General features: G+C 43.9%; 1 protein-coding gene across 1 annotated transcript in view; it reads right to left on the reverse strand.

Moving 5' to 3' along the window:
• Positions 1-24,345, reverse strand: part of LOC124125435 — a 57,823-nt gene extending 33,478 nt beyond the window's left edge. Inside the window, exons 1-2 of the mRNA XM_046488746.2 lie at positions 24,295-24,345; positions 15,453-15,591 (exon numbers count right to left, since the gene is read on the reverse strand). Coding sequence (XP_046344702.2) covers positions 15,453-15,556 — 104 coding nt within the window. The 5' untranslated portion in view covers positions 15,557-15,591; positions 24,295-24,345. The remainder of the gene's footprint in view (positions 1-15,452; positions 15,592-24,294) is intronic.
• Positions 24,346-27,492: the final 3,147 nt, after the last annotated feature.

Consider the following 27,492-nt stretch of genomic DNA (forward strand, 5'->3'; position numbering starts at 1 on the left):
TGTGTACATAATGGTTAATAGGATACACACAGAGAGAGGTCATGAGTACAGAATGGGTAATGGGATATCAACAGGGAGAGGTCAGGTTACAGATTGAGGAATGGAATAGACACAGGGAGAGGTCTTGTGTACAGAATGAGCAATGGGATACACACAGAGAGGTTATGCGTACAGAATGAGCAATTGGATACATACATTGAGAGGTCATGAGTACAGAATGGGTAATAGGATACACGTAGAGAGAGGTCATGAGTACAGAATGAGTGATAGGGTACACGCAGAGAGAGGTCATGAGTACAAAATGGGTAATAGGATACACGCAAAGAGAGGTCATGAGTACAGAATGTGTAATGGGATACCAACAGGGAGAGGTCAGGTTACAGATTGAGCAATGGAATAGACACAGGGAGAGGTCTTGTGTACAGAATGAGCAATGGGATACACACAGAGAGGTTATGCGTACAGAATGAGAAATTGGATAAACACAGAGAGAGGTCATGAGTACAGAATGATCAATGGAATAGACACAGAGAGGTCATGAGTACAGAATGGGTAATTGGATACACACAGGGAGAGGTCAGGTTACAGAATGAGTAATGGGAAACACACAGGGAGAGGTCATGTGTACATAATGGTTAATAGGATACACACAGAGAGAGGTCATAAGAACATAATTGGCAATGGGATACACACATGGAGAGGTGAGTTTACAGAATGAGCAATGGGATACACACAGGGAGAGGTCAGGAGTACAGAATGAGCAATGGAATACACAGAATGAGAGGTCATGAGTACAGAAAGGGTAATGGGATACACAAAGGGAGAGGTCGTTAGTACAGAATGAGCAATTGGATTGACACAGGGAGAGGCCATGAGTACAGAATGAGCAATTGGATACACACAGAGAGAGGTCATGAGAACAGAATGGGTAATAGGATACACGCAGAGAGAGGTCATGAGTACAGAATGAGTGATAGGGTACACGCAGAGAGAGCTCATGAGTACAGAATGAGTAATAGGTTACATGCAGAGAGAGGTCATGAGTAGAAAATGGTTAATAGGATACACGCAGAGAGAGGTCATGAGTACAGAATGGGTAATTTGATACACACAGAGAGAGGTCATGAGTACAGAATGGGTAATGGGATACACACAGGGAGAGGTCAGGTTACGGAATGAGCAATGGGAAACACACAGGGAGAGGTAATGTGTACATAATGGTTAATAGGATACACACATTGAGAGGTCATGAGTACATAATGAGCAATGGGATATACACAGAGAGAGGTGAGTTTACAGAATGAGCAATTAGATACACACAGGGAGAGGTCATGAGTACAGAATGAGCAATGGAATAGACAGAATGAGAGGTCATGAGTACAGAATGAGCAATGGGATAGACACAGGGAGAGGTCATGAGTACGGAATGAGCAATCGCATTGACACAGGGAGAGGTCATGATTACAGAATGGGTAATGGGATACACACAGAGAGAGGTCATGAGTACAGAATGAGCAATGGGATATAGACAGGGAGAGGTCATGAGTACAGAATGAGTAGTGGGATGCATACAGGGAGAGGTCATGTGTACTGAATGAGTGATAGGTTACACGCATAGAGGGGTCATGAGTACAGAATGGGTAATAGGATACACGCAGAGAGAGGTCATGAGTACAGAATGAGTAAAAGTTACATGCAGAGAGTTGTCATGAGTACATAATGGTTAATAGGATACACGCAGAGAGAGATCATGAGTACAGAATGAGTAATGGGATACACACAGGGAGACGTCATGTGTACTGAATGAGCAATGCGATACACACAGAGAGAGGTCATGAGTACAGAACGAGCAATGGGATAGACAAAGGGAGAGGTCATGAGTACAGAATGAGCAATGGGATACACACAGAGAGAGGTCATGAGTAAAGAATGGGTAATGGGATACACACATGGAGAGGTCGTTAGTACAGATTGAGCAATGGGATACAAACAGGGAGAAGTCATGAGTGCAGAATGAGCAATTGGATACACACATTGAGAGGTCATGAGTACAGAATGGGTAATAGGATACACGTAGAGAGAGGTCATGAGTACAGAATGAGTAATAGGTTACATGCAGAGAGAGGTCAGGTTACAGATTGAGCAATGGAATAGACACAGGGAGAGGTCTTGTGTACAGAATGAGCAATGGGATACACACAGAGAGGTTATGCGTACAGAATGAGAAATTGGATAAACACAGAGAGAGGTCATGAGTACAGAATGATCAATGGAATAGACACAGAGAGGTCATGAGTACAGAATGGGTAATTGGATACACACAGGGAGAGGTCAGGTTACAGAATGAGAAATTGGATAAACACAGAGAGAGGTCATGTGTACATAATGGTTAATAGGATACACACAGAGAGAGGTCATAAGAACAGAATTGGCAATGGGATACACACATGGAGAGGTGAGTTTACAGAATGAGCATTGGGATACACACAGGGAGAGATCAGGAGTACAGAATGAGCAATGGAATAGACAGAATGAGAGGTCATGAGTACAGAATGAGCAATGGGATAGACAAAGGGAGAGGTCATGTGTAGAGAAAGATCAATGGGATACACACAGAGAGAGGTCATGAGTACAGAATGGGTAATGGGATACAAACAGGGAGAGGTCGTTAGTACAGAATGAGCAATTGGATACACACAGGGAGAGGTCATGAGTACAGAATGGGTAATAGGATACACGCAGAGAGAGGTCATGAGTACAGAATGAGTGATAGGGTACACGCAGAGAGAGGTCATGAGTACAGAATGGGTAATAGGATACACGCAGAGAGAGGTCATGAGTACAGAATGAGTAATAGGTTACACGCAGAGAGAGGTCATGAGGAGAAAATGGTTAATAGGATACACGCAGAGAGAGGTCATGAGTACAGAATGGGTAATGGGATACAAACAGGGAGAGGTCAGGTTACAGAATGAGCAATGGAATAGACACAGGGAGAGGTCTTGTGTAGAGAATGAGCAATGGGATACACACAGAGAGGTCATGCGTACAGAATGGGTAATTGGATACACAGAGAGAGAGGTCATGAGTACAGAATGGGTAATGGGATACACACAGGGAGAGGTCAGGTTACGGAATGAGCAATGGGAAACACACAGGGAGAGGTCATGTGTACATAATGGTTAATAGGATACAAACAGAGAGAGGTCATGAGTACAGAATGGGTAATGGGATACCAACAGGGAGAGGTCAGGTTACAGATTGAGGAATGGAATAGACACAGGGAGAGGTCTTGTGTACAGAATGAGCAATGGGATACACACAGAGAGGTCATGCGTACAGAATGAGCAATTGGATACATACATTGAGAGGTCATGAGTACAGAATGGGTAATAGGATACACGTAGAGAGAGGTCATGAGTACAGAATGAGTGATAGGCTACACGCAGAGAGAGGTCATGAGTACAGAATGGGTAATAGGATACACGCAGAGAGAGGTCATGAGTACAGAATGAGTAATAGGTTACATGCAGAGAGAGGTCATGTGTACAAAATGGTTAATAGGATACACGCAAAGAGAGGTCATGAGTACAGAATGGGTAATGGGATACAAACAGGGAGAGGTCAGGTTACAGATTGAGCAATGGAATAGACACAGGGAGAGGTCTTGTGTAGAGAATGAGCAATGGGATACACACAGAGAGGTTATGCGTACAGAATGAGAAATTGGATAAACACAGAGAGAGGTCATGAGTACAGAATGATCAATGGAATAGACACAGAGAGGTCATGAGTACAGAATGGGTAATTGGATACACACAGGGAGAGGTCAGGTTACAGAATGAGTAATGGGAAACACACAGGGAGAGGTCATGAGTACATAATGGTTAATAGGATACACACAGAGAGAGGTCATAAGAACAGAATTGGCAATGGGATACACACATGGAGAGGTGAGTTTACAGAATGAGCAATGGGATACACACAGGGAGAGGTCAGGAGTACAGAATGAGCAATGGAATAGACAGAATGAGAGGTCATGAGTACAGAATGAGCAATGGGATAGACAAAGGGAGAGGTCATGTGTAGAGAAAGATCAATGGGATACACACAGAGAGAGGTCATGAGTACAGAATGGGTTAATGGGATACAAACAGGGAGAGGTCGTTAGTACAGAATGAGCAATTGGATTGACACAGGGAGAGGTCATGAGTACAGAATGAGCAATTGGATACACACAGGGAGAGGTCATGAGTACAGAATGGGTAATAGGATACACGCAGAGAGAGGTCATGAGTACAGAATGAGTGATAGGGTACACGCAGAGAGAGGTCATGAGTACAGAATGGGTAATAGGATACACGCAGAGAGAGGTCATGAGTACAGAATGAGTAATAGGTTACATGCAGAGAGAGGTCATGAGGAGAAAATGGTTAATAGGATACACGCAGAGAGAGGTCATGAGTACAGAATGGGTTATGGGATACAAACAGGGAGAGGTCAGGTTACAGAATGAGCAAAGGAATAGACACAGGGAGAGGTCTTGTGTAGAGAATGAGCAATGGGATACACACAGAGAGGTCATGCGTACAGAATGGGTAATTGGATACACAGAGAGAGAGGTCATGAGTACACTAGGTAATGGCATACCAACAGGGAGAGGTCGTTAGTACAGAATGAGCAATTGGATTGACACAGGGAGAGGTCATGAGTAAAGAATGAGCAATTGGATACACACAGCGAGAGGTGATGAGTACAGAATGGGTAATAGGATACACGCAGAGAGAGGTCATGAGTACAGAATGAGTGATAGGGTACACGCAGAGAGAGGTCATGAGTACAGAATGGGTAATAGGATACACGCAGAGACAGGTCATGAGTACAGAATGAGTAATAGGTTACATGCAGAGAGAGGTCATGAGGAGAAAATGGTTAATAGGATACACGCAGAGAGAGGTCATGAGTACAGAATGGGTAATGGGATACAAACAGGGAGAGGTCGTTAGTACAGAATGAGCAATTGGATTGACAAAGGGAGAGGTCATGAGTACAGAATGTGCAATTGGATACACACAGGGAGAGGTCATGAGTACAGAATGGGTAATAGGATACACGCAGAGAGAGGTCATGAGTACAGAATGAGTGATAGGGTACGCGCAGAGAGAGGTCATGAGTACAGAATGGGTAATAGGATACACGCAGAGAGAGGTCATGAGTACAGAATGAGTAATAGGTTACATGCAGAGAGAGGTCATGAGGAGAAAATGGTTAATAGGATACACGCAGAGAGAGGTCATGAGTACAGAATGGGAAATGGGAAACAAAAAAGGGAGAGGTCAGGTTACAGAATGAGCAATGGAATAGACACAGAGAGGTCATGAGTAGAGAATGGGTAATTGGATACACACAGGGAGAGGACAGGTTACAGAATGAGTAATGGGAAACACACAGGGAGAGGTCATGTGTACATAATGGTTAATAGGATACACACAGAGAGAGGTCATAAGAACAGAATTGGCAATGGGATACACACATGGAGAGGTGAGTTTAAAGAATGAGCATTGGGATACACACAGGGAGAGGTCAGGAGTACAGAATGAGCAATGGAATAGACAGAATGAGAGGTCATGAGTACAGAATGAGCAATGGGATAGACAAAGGGAGAGGTCATGTGTAGAGAAAGATCAATGGGATACACACAGAGAGAGGTCATGAGTACAGAATGGGTAATGGGATACAAACAGGGAGAGGTCGTTAGTACAGAATGAGCAATTGGATTGACACAGGGAGAGGTCATGAGTACAGAATGAGCTATTGGATACACACAGGGAGAGGTCATGAGTACAGAATGGGTAATAGGATACACGCAGAGAGAGGTCATGAGTACAGAATGAGTGATAGGGTACACGCAGAGAGAGGTCATGAGTACAGAATGGGTAATAGGATACACGCAGAGAGAGGTCATGAGTACAGAATGGGTAATGGGATACAAACAGGTAGAGGTCAGGTTACAGAATGAGCAATGGAATAGACACAGGGAGAGGTCTTGTGTAGAGAATGAGCAATGGGATACACACAGAGAGGTCATGCGTACAGAATGGGTAATTGGATACACAGAGAGAGAGGTCATGAGTACAGAATGGGTAATGGGATACACACAGGGAGAGGTCAGGTTACGGAATGAGCAATGGGAAACACACAGGGAGAGGTCATATGTACATAATGGTTAATAGGATACACACAGAGAGAGGTTATGAGTACAGAATGAGGAATGGGATACACACATGGAGAGGTGAGTTTACAGAATGAGCATTGGGATACACACAGGGAGAGGTCATGAGTACAGAATGAGCAATGGAATAGACAGAATGAGAGGTCATGAGTACAGAATGAGCAATGGGATAGACACAGGGAGAGGTCATGTGTACGGAATGAGCAATGGGATTGACACAGGGAGAGGTCATGAGTATAGAATGAGCAATGGGATACACACGGGGAGTGGTCATGAGTACAGAATGAGAAATGGAATAGACACAGAGAGAGGTCATGTGTACATAATGGTTAATAGGATACACACAGAGAGAGGTCATGAGTACAGAATGGGTAATGGGATACCAACAGGGAGAGGTCAGGTTACAGATTGAGGAATGGAATAGACACAGGGAGAGGTCTTGTGTACAGAATGAGCAATAGGATACACACAGAGAGGTTATGCGTAGAGAATGAGAAATTGGATAAACACAGAGAGAGGTCATGAGTACAGAATGATGAATGGAATAGACACAGAGAGGTCATGAGTACAGAATGGGTAATTGGATACACACAGGGAGAGGTCAGGTTACAGAATGAGCAATGGGAAACACACAGGGAGAGGTCATGTGTACATAATGGTTAATAGGATACACACAGAGAGAGGTCATAAGAACAGAATTGGCAATGGGATACACACATGGAGAGGTGAGTTTACAGAATGAGCATTGGGATACACACAGGGAGAGGTCAGGAGAACAGAATAAGCAATGGAATAGACAGAATGAGAGGTCATGAGTACAGAATGAGCAATAGGATAGACAAAGGGAGAGGTCATGTGTACAGAAAGATCAATGGGATACACACAGAGAGAGGTCATGAGTACAGAATGGGTAATGGGATACAAACAGGGAGAGGTCGTTAGTACAGAATGAGTAGTTGGATTGACACAGGGAGAGGTCATGAGTACAGAATGAGCAATGGGATACAAACAGGCAGAGGTGATGAGTACAGAATGAGCAATTGGATACAAACAGGGAGAGGTCATGAGTACAGAATGAGCAATTGGATACACACAGGGAGAGGTCATGAGTACAGAATGAGCAATTGGATACACACAGGGAGAGGTCATGAGTACAGAATGGGTAATAGGATACACGCAGAGAGAGGTCATGAGTACAGAATGAGTGATAGGGTACACGCAGAGAGAGGTCATGAGTACAGAATGGGTAATAGGATACACGCAGAGAGAGGTCATGAGTACAGAATGAGTAATAGGTTACATGCAGAGAGAGGTCATGAGGAGAAAATGGTTAATAGGATACACGCAGAGAGAGGTCATGAGTACAGAATGGGTAATGGGATACAAACAGGGAGAGGTCAGGTTACAGAATGAGCAATGGAATAGACACAGGGAGAGGTCTTGTGTAGAGAATGAGCAATGGGATACACACAGAGAGGTCATGCGTACAGAATGAGTAATTGGATACACACAGAGAGAGGTCATAAGTACAGAATGGGTAATGGGATACACACAGGGAGAGGTCAGGTTACGGAATGAGCAATGGGAAACACACAGGGAGAGGTCATGTGTACATAATGGTTAATAGGATACACACAGAGAGAGGTCATGAGTACAGAATGAGCAATGGGATACACACATGGAGAGGTGAGTTTACAGAATGAGCATTGGGATACACACAGGGAGAGTTCATGAGTACAGAATGAGCAATGGAATAGACAGAATGAGAGGTCATGAGTACAGAATGAGCAATGGGATAGACACAGGGAGAGGTCATGTGTACGGAATGAGCAATGGGATTGACACAGGGATTGGTCATGAGTAGAGAATGAGCAATGGGATACACACGGGGAGTGGTCATGAGTACAGAATGAGCAATGGGATACACACAGAGAGAGGTCATGTGTACATAATGAGCAATAGGATACACACAAAGAGAGGTCTGGAGAACAGAATGGGTAATGGGAGACACACAGAGAGAGGTCATGAGTACAGAATGAGCAATGGGATACAAACAGGGAGAGGTCATGAGTACAGAATGAGCAATGGGATACTCACAGGGAGAGGTCATGAGTACAGAATGAGCAATGGGATACACACAGAGAGAGGTCATGAGTACAGAATGAGCAATGGGATACAAACAGGGAGAGGTCATGAGTATAGAATGAGCAATGGGATATAAACAGGGAGAGCTCATGAGTACAGAATGAGTAATGGGATACATACAGGGAGAGGTCATGTGCACTGAATGAATGATAGGTTACACGCAGAGAGGGTTCATGAGTACAGCATGGGTAATAGGATACACGCAGAGAGAGGTCATGAGTACAGAATGAGTAAAAGGTTACATGCAGAGAGTGGTCATGAGTACATAATGGTTAATAGGATACACGCAGAGAGAGATCATGAGTACAGAATGAGTAATTGGATACACACAGGGAGACGTCATGTGTACTGAATGAGTGATAGGTTACACGCAGAGAGAGGTCATGAGTACATAATGGGTAATAGGTTATCCACAGAGAGAGGTCATGAGTACAGAATGAGTAATAGGTTACATGCAGAGATTGGTCATAAGAACATAATTTGTAATAGGATAAACACACAGAGAGGTCATGAGTACATAATGGGTAATATGATACACACAGGGAGAGGTCAAGTTCCAGAATGAGTGATAGGTTACACACAGGGAGAGGTCATGAGTACAGAATGAGTGATAGGGTACACGCAGAGAGAGGTCATGAGTCCAAAATGGGTAAAAGGATACACGCAGAGAGAGGTCATGAGTACAGAATGAGTAATAGGATACACGCAGAGAGAGGTCATGAGTACAGAATGAGTGATAGGGTACACGCAGAGAGAGGTCATGAGTACAGAATGAGCAATGGGATACAAACAGGGAGAGGTCATGATTACAGAAAGAGCAATGGGATATAGACAGGGAGAGGTCATGAGTACAGAATGAGTAATAGGATACATACAGGGAGAGGTCATGTGTACTGAAGGAGTGATAGGTTACACGCATAGAGGGTCATCAGTACAGAATGGGTAATAGGATACACGCAGAGAGAGGTCATGAGTACAGAATGAGTAAAAGGTTACATGCAGAGAGTGGTCATTAGTACATAATGGTTAATAGGATACACGCAGAGAGAGATCATGAGTACAGAATGAGTAATGGGATACACACAGGGAGATATCATGTGTACTGAATGAGCAATGGGATACACACAGGGAGAGGTCATGAGTACAGAATGAGCAATGGGATAGACAAAGGGAGAGGTCATGAGTACAGAATGAGCAATGGGATACACAGAGAGAGAGGTCATGAGTAAAGAATGGGTAATGGGATACACACAGGGAGAGGTGGTTAGTACAGAATCAGCAATGGGATACAAACAGGGAGAGGTCAGGTTACAGAATGAGCAATGGAATAGACACAGGGAGAGGTCTTGTGTAGAGAATGAGCAATGGGATACACACAGAGAGGTCATGCGTACAGAATGGGTAATTGGATACACACAGAGAGAGGTCATGAGTACAGAATGGGTAATGGGATACACACAGGGAGAGGTCAGGTTACGGAATGAGCAATGGGAAACACACAGGGAGAGGTCATGTGTACATAATGGTTAATAGGATACACACAGAGAGAGGTTATGAGTACAGAATGAGGAATGGGATACACACATGGAGAGGTGAGTTTACAGAATGAGCATTGGGATACACACAGGGAGAGGTCATGAGTACAGAATGAGCAATGGAATAGACAGAATGAGAGGTCATGAGTACAGAATGAGCAATGGGATAGACACAGGGAGATGTCATGTGTACGGAATGAGCAATGGGATTGACACAGGGAGACGTCATGAGTATAGAATGAGCAATGGGATACACACGGGGAGTGGTCATGAGTACAGAATGAGCAATGGAATAGACACAGAGAGAGGTCATGTGTACATAATGAGCAATGGGATACACACAGAGAGAGGTCTTGAGTACAGAATGGGTAATGGGATACACACAGAGAGAGGTCATGAGTACAGAATGAGCAATGGGATAGACACAGAGAGAGGTCATGAGTATAGAATGAGCAATGGGATACACACACAGAAAGGTCATGCGTACAGAATGGGTAATGGGATACAACCTGGGAGAGGCTATGTGTACTGAATGAATAATAGGTTACACACAAGGAGAGGTCATAAGTACTGAATTGGTTATATGTTACACACAGAGAGAGGTCATGAGTACATAATGGGTAATGGGATACACAGAGGGAGCGGTCATTTGTAATGAACGAGTAATGAGATACACAGAGGGATAGGTCATGAGTACATAATCGATAGTGGGATACACACAGGGAGAGGTCATGCGTACAGAATGGGTAATGGGATACACAGAGGAAGAGGTCAGGTGTACAGAATTAGTAATAGGTTACAGACAGGGACAGGTAATGTGTACTGAACGAGTAATAGGTTACACAAAGGAAGAGGCCATGTGTACATGATTGGTAATAGGATACGCAGAGAGAGAGGTCATGAGTACATAATGGGTATTAGGATACACACACACAGAGGTCATGCGTACAGAATGGGTATTAGGATACACCCTTGGAGAGGCCATGTGTACTGAATGAGTAATAGGTTACACACAAGAAGAGGTATTATCTACTGAATTGGTTATATGTTACACACAGAGAGAGGTCATGAGTACATAATGGGTAATGGGATACACAGAGGGAGAGGTCATGTGTACTGAATGAGTAATATGTTTCACATGGAGAGGTAATGTGTACTGAATGAGTAATAGGTTATACACAGGGAGAGGTCATATTACTGAATTGGTTATATGTTACACACACAGAGAGGTCATGAGTACATAATGGGTAATGGTATACATACATGGAGGGGTCATTTGTACTGAATGAGTAATGGGATACACGCAGAGAGAGGTTATTCGTACAGAATGGGTTATGGGATACACACAGAGAGAGGTCATGAGTACAGAATGAGCAATAGGATAGACACACAGAGAGGTCATTAGTACATAATGGGTAATAGGATAGACACACAGAGAACTCACGTGTACAGAATGGGTAATGGGATAGACACAGGGAGAGGTCATGTGTACGGAATGAGCAATGGGATTGACACAGGGAGAGGTCATGAGTATAGAATGAGCAATGGGATACACACGGGGAGTGGTCATGAGTACAGAATGAGCAATGGAATAGACACAGAGAGAGGTCATGTGTACATAATGAGCAATGGGATACACACAGAGAGAGGTCTTGAGTACAGAATGGGTAATGGGATACACACAGAGAGAGGTCATGAGTACAGAATGAGCAATGGGATACACACAGAGAGAGGTCATGAGTACAGAATGAGCAATGGGATACACACACAGAAAGGTCATGCGTACAGAATGGGTAATGGGATACAACCTGGGAGAGGCTATGTGTACTGAATGAATAATAGGTTACACACAAGGAGAGGTCATAAGTACTGAATTGGTTATATGTTACACACAGAGAGAGGTCATGAGTACATAATGGGTAATGGGATACACACAGGGAGCGGTCATTTGTAATGAATGAGTAATGAGATACACAGAGGGATAGGTCATGAGTACATGATGGGTAGTGGGATACACACAGGGAGAGGTCATGCGTACAGAATGGGTAATGGGATACACAGAGGAAGAGGTCAGGTGTACAGAATTAGTAATAGGTTACACACAGGGAGAGGTAATGTGTACTGAACGAGTAATAGGTTACACCCTTGGAGAGGCCATGTGTACTGAATGAGTAATAGGTTACACACAAGAAGAGGTATTATCTACTGAATTGGTTATATGTTACACACAGAGAGAGGTCATGAGTACATAATGGGTAATGGGATACACAGAGGGAGAGGTCATGTGTACTGAATGAGTAATATGTTTCACATGGAGAGGTAATGTGTACAGAATGAGTGTTTTGATACACCATGGTAGAGGCCATGTGTACTGAGTGAATAATAGGTTACACACAGGGAGAGGCCAGGTGTACATAATTGGTAGTAGGATACACACAGAGAGAGGTCATGTGTACAGAATGAGTAATATGATACACACAGGAAGAGGTCATGTGTACAGAATGAGTGTTTTGATACACCATGGTAGAGGCCATGTGTACTGAGTGAATAATAGGTTACACACAGGGAGAGGCCAGGTGTACATAATTGGTAGTAGGATACACACAGAGAGAGGTCATGTGTACAGAATGGGTATTGTGATACACACAGGGTGAGGTCATGACTGCAGAATGAGCGTTAGGTTACACAGAGGTAGAGGTCAGGTTACGGAATGAGTGATTGAATGCACACTGGGAGAGGTCATGTGTACAGAATGAGTAAAAGGTTACACACTGGGAGAGGTCATGTGTACAGAATGAGTAAAAGGTTACACACAGGGAGAGGTCATGTGTACAGAATGAGTGATTGAATATACACTGGGAGAGGTCATGTGTACAGAATGAGTAATGTGATACACACAGGAAGAGGTCATGTGTACAGAATGAGTAATATGATACACACAGGAAGAGGTCATGTGTACAGAATGAGTAATATGATACACACAGGGAGAGGTCATGTGTACAGAATGAGTGATTGAATGCACACTGGGAGAGGTCATGTGTACAGAATGAGTAATATGATACACACAGGAAGAGGTCATGTGTACAGAATGAGTGAGTGAATGCACACTGGGAAAGGTCATGTGTACAGAATGAGTAATATGATACACACAGGAAGAGGTCATGTGTACAGAATGAGTAATATGATACACACAGGAAGAGGTCATGTGTACAGAATGAGTAATATGATACACACAGGAAGAGGTCATGTGTACAGAATGAGTAATATGATACACACAGGAAGAGGTCATGTGTACAGAATGAGTAATATGATACACAAGGGGAGAGGTCATGTGTACAGAATGAGTAATATGATACACACAGGAAGAGGTCATGTGTACAGAATGAGTAAAAGGTTACACAAAGGGGAGAGGTCATGTGTACAGAATGAGTAATATGATACACACAGGAAGAGGTCATGTGTACAGAATGAGTGTTTTGATACACCATGGTAGAGGCCATGTGTACTGAGTGAATAATAGGTTACACACAGGGAGAGGCCAGGTGTACATAATTGGTAGTAGGATACAGACAGAGAGAGGTCATGAGTACATAATGGGTAATAGGATACACACATGGAGAGGTCATGAGTACATAATGGGTAATAGGATACACACACAGAGAGGTCATGCGTACAGAATGGGTAATGGGATACACCCTGGGAGAGGTCATGTGTACTGAATGAAATATAGGTTACACACAAGGAGAGGTCACATGTTCTGAATTGATTATATGTTACACACAGAGAGAGGTCAGGAGTACATAATGGGTAATGGGATAAAACACAGGGAGCGGTCATTTGTACTTAATGAGTAATGGGATACACAGAGGGAGAGGTCTTGTGTACTGAATGAGTAATATGTTACACACAGAGTGAGGTCATGAGTACATAATGGATAATAGTATACACACAGGGAGAGGTCATGCGTACAGAATGGGTAATGGGATACACAGAGGACGAGGTCAGGTTACAGAATGAGTAATAGGTTATACACAGGGAGAGGTAATGTGTACTGAACTAGTAATAGGTTACACACACAGAGAGGTCCTGTGAACTAAATGAGTAATGGGATACACACATGGTGAGGTCATGAGTACAGAATGGGTAATGGGATACACACAGGGAGAGGTCAGGTTACAGAATGAGTAATAGGATAGACACACAGAGAGGTCATGAGTACATAATGGGTAATAGGATAGACACACAGAGAGGACATGAGTACAGAATGGGTAATTGGATACACACAGGGAGAGGTCAGGTTACAGAATGAGTAATAGGATAGACACACAGAGAGGTCATGAGTAGATAATTGGTAATAGGATAGACACACAAAGAGGTCATGCGTGCAGAATGGATAATGGGATACACACAGGGAGAGGTCATATGTACTGAATGAGTAATAGGTTACACACAGGGAGAGGTCATGAGTATATAATGGGTAATAGGATAGATACAGGGAGAGGTCATGCGTACAGAATGGGTAATGGGATACACAGAGGGAGAGGTCATGGTACTGAATTAGTAATAGGTTACACACAGGGAGAGGTCATGTGTACGGAATGGGTAATAGGATACACACATGGAGAGTTCATGTGTACTGAATGAGTAATAGGTTACACAAAGGGAGAGGTCAGGTTACAGAATGAGTAATAGGATAGACACACAGAGAGGTCATGAGTACATAATGGGTAATAGGATAGACACACAGAGAGGTCATGTGTACAGAATGGGTAATGGGATACACACAGGGAGAGGTCATCTGTGCAGAATGGGTAATGGGATACACACATGGAGAGTTCATGTGTACTGAATGAGTAATAGATTACACACAGGGAGAGGTCATGAGTACATAGTGGGTAATAGGATAGATACAGGGAGAGGTCATGCTTACAGAATGGGGAATAGGATACACACAGGGAGAGGTCATGTGTACGGAATGGGTAATAGGATACACACTGGGAGAGGTGTTCAAAATTAGAAATGATTACGTAACTGGATAGCAAAGTATTGAATGCTTACACAATAGAGCAAAACGAATGAGATCCTTTGCATATTTTTGCGACAGTGCCCTGGTTTCCTGTACTTTGAGGTAAATGAGTCATATGATTTAGAAATTTGTTCCGCGTCCGTTTTTATTTCAATGACGTACGTACAATACACCAGGGTGCAAGCAATAGGACGGACTTAAACAAGGGTAGTGGGAACTTTTCTTGACATGTTGATGTTCATTGTGTGGTACGTGAAGCGTGGTCAGGTCATCCGATCCTGAGTCGTGCCAGAACCCGAAGACCGTTTGTTCGAATTATACATGCACCATGGTTTGAGTCTTTGAGTCGTGTACCCGTCCACGTTGTGGTACCCGCCTGGGACAACATGAAGTTGGTATATAACTGACATTCTGTTTAAAGCGGTGTCAAACGAATCCATTCACTGTCTGCGTGGTTGGGTGTATTTTATGTGATCGAATTGAGAGGACATGTATTCTCCAACGTAAAACTCACTCGTTCTCAGCTGATCCGTCTCCACAGCAATATCTGTGGGATACACCACAGCAAGACCACGGACACACCACCATCTGCACCTGGTTAGAACCGTTCCCCTTCATGTAGCATACTTCAGACGACACAGAACAACCACAAACTGTAAAGATCAGACATGTTAGAACCGTTAACATTCACGTCATCTAAAAGTCCATGCCACACCGGCAGAACTAAGTTTATAAGGGTCCGAGGGATACATGCACAAATGGCTTAGTAATAGGCAGGCTGGTTTAAAGTCAATCAGAATTCTAGGAGCGATTTTAGAGTCAATGGTCTGGGGGCTTTTTTCACAAAATGCAGGTTCCTAAACAGATTTTCAGAGAAGAAAATGTGTATGTGTGTGTAAAGATCACAACCATGTGTCCATTGACTTTTAGAAAAAAAACAAAATGTCCACAGTTTCAGCTGTCTTGCTGGAGACGAAATGTCTACAGTGTCAGCTGTCTTGTTGGAGACGAAATGTCCACAGTTTCAGCTGTCTTGCTGGAGACGAAATGTCTACAGTGTCAGCGTGTCAGCTGTCTTGCTGAAGACGAAATGTCCACAGTTTCAGCTGTCTTGCTGGAGACGAAATGTCCACAGTTTCAGCTGTCCGGCTAGAGACGAAATGTCCACACTGTCAGCTGTCTTGAATATATACAGCAAACTTCAACTCATCATGGTCAACCTGCGTTTATAAATACCTGTCTCTTGGCATAGCTTTTCGGTACAATTTACAAAGTTTCTTCAGCAATATTTCACAATTTCCAGATAGTAACATTTGAAATGTATTGAGGGCTGGTCATTGTCACTGAGTAATATTTTTCGCCGCCATCATACTTGTTACATATTAAAACACAAAATGATTATCATCTTCTATACCAAGGTTACATACAGGACGTGTGTAGTGATCACTCTATTCCTAACCATCTAGCCTCAGTCACCTTCAGTTTTAACAATCACGCTCTCAATCTAATGATCATGTTACGATGTTTCTTGTCTGAGTTTACAGATAGATATTGTTCAGGCATTTATAGAGTTTTGAAGTCTCTGTACCATGAACTATTGAAAAATCCGTGTGAGAATTACAAAGACCAAGTATGTCACAGTGAAAATGCTAGTTATCTATGAATCATTAAGTAACCACAGATCTGAAACAGTCACAGACACTAAAACTATTCTCCACTCTGGTGTTTTGTGGCAGGGTTCTTGTGGGCTACACTGCTAGTAACAAATTAACTTGCTTCCAAATTAATACTCGTGATTAAGGCTACCTGCTTTTCAGCATGAACCTTTCCTGGGTTACCTGCTTCTCAGTGGGAACCTTGTCTTTCCCGACTTTTCAGCCGGGAAATCGTAAAATAACATACGTTGGGGCAAACAATTGCCACGTATATGGGCCCGGCGGCGGAAGTCGTCTTGTCAAGCGGTAGCTGACAGTTGGGTCCGCGGCGGTAGTCGCACAATGGTTTTGCTAATGGGGCCAGGCAGTGGGATCTGCTTTGGCTAGCTACCTGGGGCTGGGCAGCGGTAGTCTGACTTAGACCAGCAGTGGTAGTTGCTTTTGGCAGCGTGGTAGTTGCCAAGCAATGGTAGCGTTTAAATATGCTACCGTTGGGGCCGGACAGCGGTAGCAGTCTCAGGCCAGCAGCGCTAGCTGCGAATCGCCGTTGGCCACGCTAGTGGCCATGGCAACGGTAGCATTTTGGTATACACAACTAGCAGCTAAGTAGCCCACTAGTACCAGCACACCCTCGGCTATTTAACCCAATCTCATCTTGTGTTTTGATTATAGGCACGGGCATCCATGGCTCGATGGCCCGTGCCTCTCCTTGGCATATCGCGGGGTAATGAAAAATCCGTGTGAGAATTACAAAGATCGAATATATGACACGTTATTATTATATCGAGAATTATCATAATTGAAGGCATTTTTTTCGGTTATCTTCCATGCATCTCTATCAATTTCAGCCTGTACTTAACACAGTGACGTTAGCTTTGAAGGACAACACAGCGACGTGCACTATGAAGGACAACACAGTGGTCACACTGACACAGTGACATATACTTTCAAGGACAACACAAGGAGATGCACTATGAAATGACATCACAGTGATCATGACATGCATTATGAAAGACAACACAGTGGCTGTCTGATACATTGACATGCACTATGAAGGACAACAAAGTGGCTGTCTGATACATTGACATGCACTATGAAGGACAACAAAGTGGCTGTCTGATACATTGACATGCACTATGAAGGACAACACAGTGGCTGTCTGATACATTGACATGCACTATGAAGGACAACACAGTGGCTGTCTGATACATTGACATGCACTATGAAGGACAACACAGTGGCTTTCTGATACATTGACATGCACTATGAAGGACAACACAGTGGCTGTCTGATACATTGACATGCACTATGAAGGACAACACAGTGGCTGTGCTGGTACATTGACATGCACTATGAAGGACAACACAGTGGCTGTCTGATACATTGACATGCACTATGAAGGACAACACAGTGGCTGTGCTGATACATTGACATGCACTATGAAGGACAACACAGTGGCTGTGCTGATACATTGACATGCACTATGAAGGACAACACAGTGGCTGTCTGATACATTGACATGCACTATGAAGGACAACACAGTGGCTGTCTGATACATTGACATGCACTATGAAGGACAACACAGTGGCTGTCTGATACATTGACATGCACTATGAAGGACAACAAAGTGGCTGTCTGATACATTGACATGCACTATGAAGGACAACACAGTGGCTGTCTGATACATTGACATGCACTATGAAGGACAACACAGTGGCTGTCTGATACATTGACATGCACTATGAAGGACAACACAGTGGCTGTCTGATACATTGACATGCACTATGAAGGACAACACAGTGGCTGTCTGATACATTGACATGCACTATGAAGGACAACACAGTGGCTGTCTGATACATTGACATGCACTATGAAGGACAACACAGTGGCTGTGCTGGTACATTGACATGCACTATGAAGGACAACACAGTGGCTGTGCTGATACATTGACATGCACTATGAAGGACAACACAGTGGCTGTGCTGGTACATTGACATGCACTATGAAGGACAACACAGTGGCTGTGCTGATACATTGACATGCACTATGAAGGACAACACAGTGGCTGTCTGATACATTGACATGCACTATGAAGGACAACACAGTGGCTGTGCTGGTACATTGACATGCACTATGAAGGACAACACAGTGGCTGTCTGATACATTGACATGCACTATGAAGGACAACACAGTGGCTGTCTGATACATTGACATGCACTATGAAGGACAACACAGTGGCTGTGCTGGTACATTGACATGCACTATGAAAAACAACACAGGGACATGTATTATGGAGGACAACACAGTAACATGCACAACGAATGACAACTCAGTGGCTGTGCTGATACATTGACATGCACCACGAAGGACAGCACAGGGACATGCACTACAAAGGGCAACACAAGGACATACACTGTGAAGGACAACACTGTGGTTGTGCTAATACAATGACATGCAATATGAAGGACAACACAGTGGCTGCGCTGATAGATGTATATGCACTAGGAAGGACAACACATTGACATGTACTGTCAAGGAATACACAGTGGCCATACTGACACAGTGACATATACAAAATGAAGATAACACAGTGACATGCACTATGAAGGACAACACGGTGACATGCACTATGAAGGACAACACAATTGCTATAGTGACAGAAGGACATACACTATGAAAGACACCACAGAGGCTCTGCTTAAACAATGACATACAGTATGAAGAACAACACAGTGACATGCACTATGAAGGACATTACAGTAACGTGGGCTTTGAAGGACAACACAGTGACTTGCACTATGAAGGACAACACAGTGACTTGCACTATGAAGGACAACACAGTGGCTCAACTCAGACAGTGATAAGCAATATGAAGGACAACACAGTGGCTATATTGACACAGTTACATGCACTATAAAGGACAACACAGTGACATGCACTATAAAGGACAACACAGTGGCAAAACACACGCAGTGCCATGCACTATGAAGGAGAACACAGTAGCTAAACTGATACAGTGACTTGCATTGTGAAGAGCAATACAGTGACGTGCGATATGAAGGACAAACATTGACATGCGCTATGAAGTACAAAGCACTGATATGCACGTTGAAGGACTGTACAGAAACATGCACCATGAAGGACAACACTGTGAATACCCACTATGAAGGATAAAGTAGTGACATGCACTATGGAAGACAACACAATGGCCATACTGACACAGTACCATGCACTATAAAGGACAATATATTGACATGCACTATGAAGGATAGAAGAGTTACATGCACTATGAAGGATAACACAGATACATGCACTCTGAAGGACAACATAGTGACGTGCACAATGAAGGACACCACAGTGGCCATACTGATAAAGTGACATGCCCTCTGAAGGACAATAAAGTGACGTGCACTAGGAAGGACAACACGGTGAGATGCACTATGAGGGACAACACAGTGGCCATACTGATACAGTGACATGGGCTATGAAGGAAAACACATTGGCATGCACTATGAAGGACGATAGTGACATGCACTAGGAAGGACAACACGGTGAGATGCACTATGAGGGACAACACAGTGGCCATACTGATACAGTGACATGGGCTATGAAGGAAAACACATTGGCATGCACTATGAAGGACGATAGTGACATGCACTATGAAGGACAACACGGTGAGATGCACTATGAGAGACAACACAGTGGCCATACTGATACAGTGACATGGGCTATGAAGGAAAACACATTGGCATGCACTATGAAGGACGATAGTGACATGCACTATGAAGGACAACACGGTGAGATGCACTATGAGGGACAACACAGTGGCCATACTGACACAGTGACATGCACTTTGAAGGACACCACACTGACATGCACTATGAAGGACAACACAGTGGCCATACTGACACAGCGACAAGCACTATGAAGGACAACACACTGACGTGCACTATGAAGGACAACACACTGACGTGCACTATGAAGCACATCACAGTGGCCATACTGACAAAGCGACATGCACTATGAAGGACAACACACTGACGTGCACTATGAAGGACAACACACTGACGTGCACTATGCAGGAGAACACAGTGGCCATACTGACAAAGCGACATGCACTATGAAGGACAACACACTGACGTGCACTATGAAGGACAACACACTGACGTGCACTATGCAGGAGAACACAGTGGCCATACTGACAAAGCGACATGCACTATGAAGGACAACACACTGACATGCACTATGAAGGACAACACAGTGGCCATACTGACAAAGCGACATGCACTATGAAGGACAACACACTGACATGCACTATGAAGGACAACACAGTGGCCATACTGACAAAGTGACGTGCGCTATGAAGGACAACACACTGACGTGCACTATGAAGGACAACACACTGACATGCACTATGAAGGACAACACACTGACATGTACTATGAAGGACAACACACTAACGTGCACTATGAAGGACAACACACTGACATGCACTATGAAGGACAACACACTGACATGCACTATGAAGGACAACACACTGACATGCACTATGAAGGACAACACAGTGGCCATACTGACAAAGCGACATGCACTATGAAGGACAACACACTGACATGCACTATGAAGGACAACACAGTGGCCATACTGACAAAGCGACATGCACTATGAAGGACAACACACTGACATGCACTATGAAGGACAACACACTGACGTGCACTATGAAGGACAACACACTGACATGCACTATGAAGGACAACACACTGACATGCACTATGAAGGACAACACACTGACATGCACTATGAAGGACAACACACTGACATGCACTATGAAGGACAACACACTGACGTGCACTATGAAGGACAACACACTGACATGTACTATGAAGGACAACACACTAACGTGCACTATGAAGGACAACACACTGACATGCACTATGAAGGACAACACACTGACATGCACTATGAAGGACAACACACTGACATGCACTATGAAGGGCAACACAGTGGCCACACTGACAAAGTGACGTGCGCTATGAAGGACAACACACTGACGTGCACTATGAAGGACAACACAGTGGCCATACTGACAAAGCGACATGCACTATGAAGGACAACACACTGACATGCACTATGAAGGACAACACACTGACATGCACTATGAAGGACAACACACTGACATGCACTATGAAGGACAACACACTGACATGCACTATGAAGGACAACACACTGACATGCACTATGAAGGACAACACACTGACATGCACTATGAAGGACAACACACTGACGTGCACTATGAAGGACAACACACTGACGTGCACTATGAAGGACAACACACTGACATGCACTATGAAGGACAACACACTGACATGCACTATGAAGGACAACACAGTGGCCATACTGACAAAGTGACGTGCGCTACGAAGTGCATCACACTGACGTGCACTATGAAGGACAACACAGTGGCCATACTGACACACTCACATGCACTATGAAGGACAACACACTGACGTGCACTAAGAAGGACAACACACTGACATGCACTATGAAGGACAACACACTGACATGCACTATGCAAGACAACACACTGATATGCACTATGAAGGACAACACAGTGGCCATACTGACAAAGTGACGTGCGCTACGAAATGCATCACACTGACGTGCACTATGAAGGACAACACAGTGGCCATACTGACACAGTGACATGCACTATGAAGGACAACAAACTGACGTAAACTATGAAGGACAAGACACTGACGTGCACTATGAAGGACAACACACTGACGTGCACTATGAAAGACAACACACTGACATGCACTATGAAGGACAACACAGGGGCGATTCTGACACAGCGACATGCACTACGAAGTACATCACACTGACATGCACTATAAAGGACAACACAGTGGCCACTTTGACACAATGACATTTACTATGAAAGAAACCACAGTGACATGCCCTAAAAAAGACAACACACTGATACAGTCATATGTCTTATGAAGAACACAGTGGCATGCCCTATGAAGGGCAATAAAGTGACATGCACTATGAAGGACAACACAGTGCCCATACTGACACAGTTACATCCATAATGAAGGACAACACAACGACATTTACTATGAAAGAAAACACAATGACGTGCACTATGAGGGACAACACAACGACATGCACTATGAAGGACAATGCAGAGACATGCACTATAAATGACATCAGAGTGACGTGTACTATACTGACACAGTGACATGCACTATGAAGGACAACACATTGACATGCACTTTTGAAGGACAACACAGTGGCCATACAAACACAATGACATATACTATGAAGGACAACACAATGACATGCACTCGTTTGCTGATGGATTGACATGCTCTTTGAAGTACAACACAGTGGCTATACTCAAACATTGATATGCACAATGAAGGACAGAGAGTGACATGCAGTATGAAGGTCAACACAGTGACATGCATTATGAAGGACAACACAGTGACTTTTCTGATACAGCAATGAAGGAGAACGCAGTAGTTGTGCTGATACATTGATATGCACTCTGTAGGACAACGCAGTAAACATACTGATACGTTGACATGCATTGTGAAGGACAACGCAGTAGCTGTGCTGACATAGTGGCATGCACTGTGAAGGACAACACATTGACATGCACTTTTGAAGGACAACACAGTGGCCATACAAACACAATGACATATACTATGAAGGACAACACAATGACATGCACTCGTTTGCTGATGGATTGACATGCTCTTTGAAGTACAACACAGTGGCTATACTCAAACATTGATATGCACAATGAAGGACAGAGAGTGACATGCAGTATGAAGGTCAACGCAGTGACATGCATTATGAAGGACAACACAGTGACTTTTCTGATACAGCAATGAAGGAGAACGCAGTAGTTGTGCTGATACATTGATATGCACTCTGTAGGACAACGCAGTAAACATACTGATACGTTGACATGCATTGTGAAGGACAACGCAGTAGCTGTGCTGACATAGTGGCATGCACTGTGAAGGACAACACATTGACATGCACTTTTGAAGGACAACACAGTGGCCATACAAACACAATGACATATACTATGAAGGACAACACAATGACATGCACTCGTTTGCTGATGGATTGACATGCTCTTTGAAGTACAACACAGTGGCTATACTCAAACATTGATATGCACAATGAAGGACAGAGAGTGACATGCAGTATGAAGGTCAACACAGTGACATGCATTATGAAGGACAACACAGTGACTTTTCTGATACAGCAATGCAGGAGAACGCAGTAGTTGTGCTGATACATTGATATGCACTCTGTAGGACAACGCAGTAAACATACTGATACGTTGACATGCATTGTGAAGGACAACGCAGTAGCTGTGCTGACATAGTGGCATGCACTGTGAAGGACAACACAGTAGCTATACTAAGACAGTAACATGCATTATGAAGGACACACACAGTAGCTGTGCTGACATGGCATGCACTGTGAAGGAGACCACATTGCTATACTGACACAGTGACATGCATTATGAAGGACAACATAGCGGCTATACACGTACAGACTGCAATTGCAAAGGGGCTAAACTCACACTATGGCCTAGGGTTTCAAGCATTATAGAGCACACGTATCTTTACCAACACAGTGACGGGCTAAATAGATACAACAAACTGGCCGTTTACTTACATAGCGACGCCAGAAGGACACCTGCAGCATGCTGACTTACTTGCGCTGTCGCCATATTCAAAGTTATTATTAGAAAAGCCTCAACTGAGAAAAGCATTTTGTATGTAAAATATTCATAAGTAACGTCAGAGATCGAAACTTGATATCCTATTCTGTTCTTGGGACAACATCAGCTTTAACCTTTCCAAACGAAATATACAAAAGAATACATATTTAGACGGTATGTCGGGATGGCACAGTAGGGTCACAGTCTAGCAGGCAATGTCATCAAGCTGAAATGCGATATTCACTTACACTTTCGCTAATTTCAGAGGATGGAGTATAACAGCAATCCTTGGACCTCCAGTGACGTCATGCAATTGATCTTTAGTCGGGTTAAATTATAAACAAGGATGTTTAAATATACCTTGGATTTTATTAATACAACTTCCGTTTAGATTGTAACATATTATATTATATTCTCATTAGGAATTTATTTAGCATTTTAACAAAATGTAATAAAATGAAAAATCGAATGGCAAATGTTTTCTTTATATTCCCGAGGATCGAACACGCGACCTTCCTATCTGTACCACCAGGCTACAGAGGCGCTGATAAATCACAATGCTTTTTCAAGTACCTGACGCCAGCAACAGATATTTTACGCCCGTTTCCCAAGGTTCATGGAAAGAATGTTTGAAACATAAAAATTTTGCTAAATGTTGTTTTAAGCTTCTTCTTTTCGGTTTATAAGTTCGAAAAAAACACTTCGCCTCGGGGTTTTATGATATTAAAAACCCTTATCCTTGGGATAAAACCTCGGGGTTGACTTCCTAAGGTTTCATCCCGGAAGTGCTTTATCCTACATGTAAAGGGATGTGTCAAATTCACTACACATCATGCATAACACCCAGCCTGGAGACATCATTGTTCATATTGGTTTCCAGGGTCAGCAAAACAAAACGCTCCCAAGTTTTTTTCAAGAATTGGTTTACTAAATACCTCTCTAAAAGGTTATTTTATGTGTGTTCAGGTGGGATTTCCTTTTATATCATAATTAGTATGGTTTCTTGGCTAACTGTTGTTGCGTGATGTTTGTAGAAATGAGAGAATATGACAGGCCTGGGGGCAGTGGTGTGTGTAGGACGCGCCTCTAACTTTACCAGTGCCCATTCACAACCATCTCGCATTCAGAGTACACTAATTAATAAATTGCAAGCGATTCCGTCGCATTTTATTGGCTGACCAATGTTTAAGTCACGCCAACTAAGAAACTACTGCTTACTGATAGAATGGGCGGGGTTGTGATGCATTATATTTCGTACTGTTGTCTAAAGTTTCGAGTGTTTAATAGTTAAATAAGCAGTCTGTAAAGTTATTATATTTTGCGTACTTATTAATAAGAACTCACTTCATGTGTTTATGGAGTTATTAATGAAAACACCGTTGTGCACATTTTACAGTTTGCCCCCTTTACGTTTATACCTCCTAAAACGCATACAAACATTGAAGTAAATTCTTAAATATTGTTTCTTTGCTAACCGGTTTAGGCAATTGCTAATCGAGTTACCGGTACTCATAAATATGCATTACTACTTTCTACACATGAAAAGGCGCTCAGGCTGACTGTGTAGGCTGTCACACCACCTTCTGTGTAGGCTGTCACCGTCCCATCATCTCCTGTATAGACTGTCACCGTCTCACCACCTCCTGTGTAGGCTGTCAACGTCCCTTCACCTGCTGCGTAGGTGTCATCGTCTCATCACCTGATAGGTGGGCTGTCACCGCCACATCGTCTACAGTGTAGGTAGTCACCGTTACAACACCTAATGTGAGGTTTGTCACCGTCCCATCATCCCCTTCGTATGTTGTCATCGTCTCATCATCTCCTGGGTGGGCTGTCACCGTAGCATCACCTCCTGAGTAGGTTGAGATGTGCCCATCACCTACTGGGTAGGTTGACACCGTCTCATCACCTCCTGTGTAGGTTGTAACCGTCCCATCATCTCCCGTGTAGGCTGTCAACGTCCCCTCATCTCCAGTGTAGGATGTCACCGTCCCATCATCTCCCGTACAGGCTATGACTGGCCCATTATATCCTGTGTAGGTTGTCACCGTCTCATCATCTCCAGTGTAGGTTCTCACCGTCCCATCATCTCCTCTGTACGTTGTCTCCGTCCCATCATCTCCAGTGTAGGTTGTCAACGTCCCATCATCTCTTCTGTAGGCTGTCATGTCCAATCATCTCCTGTGTAGGCTATGACGGGCCCATCATCTCCAGTGTAGGTTCTCACCGTCCCGTCATCTCCTGTGTAGGTTGTCACCGTCCTATCATCTCCTGTGCAGGTTCTCACCGTCCCGTCATCTCCAGTGTAGGTTGTCACAGTCCCGTCATCTCCAGTGTAGGTTGTCACCGTCCCATCATCTCCTGTATTCGGTGTCACCGTCTCATCATCTCGCGTGTAGGCTATGACGGGCGCATCATCTCCAATGTAGGTTGTCACCGTCCCATCATCTCCTGTGTAGGCTGTCACCGTCCCATCATCTCCAGTGTAGGTTGTCACCGTCCCATCGTCTCCTCTGTAGGTTGTCATCGTCCCATCATATCCTGTGTTGGATGTCACCGTCCAATCATCTCCTGTGTAGGCTATGACGGGCGCATCATCTCCAATGTAGGTTGTCACCGTCCCATCATCTCACGTGTAGGCTGTCACCGTCCCATCATCTCCAGTGTAGGCTGTCACCGTCCAATCATCTCCAGTGTTGTTTGTCACCGTCCCATCATCTCCTGTGTTGGGTGTCACCGACTCATCATCTCCCGTATAGGCTATGACGGGCCCATCATCTCCAGTGTAGATTGTCACCGTCACGTCATCTCCAGTGTAGGTTGTCACCGTCCAGTCATCTCCAGCGTAGGTTCTCACAGTCCCATCATCTCCTGTGTTGGGTGACACCGACTCATCATCTTCTGTATAGGCTATGATGGGCCTATTATCTCCACTGTAGGTTGTCACCGTCCCATCATCTCCAGCGTAGGTTCTCACGGTCCCACCATCTCCTGTGTTGGGTGACACCGACTCATCATCTTCTGTATAGGCTATGACGGGCCCATCATCTCCAGTGTAGGTTGTCACCGTCACGTCATCTCCTGTGTAGGTTGTCACCGTCCGGTCATCTCCAGTGTAGGGTGTCACCGTCCCTTCATCACCTGTGTAGGCT

This window comes from Haliotis rufescens, unplaced genomic scaffold, assembly GCF_023055435.1.
Source record: "Haliotis rufescens isolate VD_foot unplaced genomic scaffold, xgHalRufe1.0.p SCAF_1, whole genome shotgun sequence".
In the NCBI taxonomy this organism is placed as follows: domain Eukaryota; kingdom Metazoa; phylum Mollusca; class Gastropoda; order Lepetellida; family Haliotidae; genus Haliotis; species Haliotis rufescens.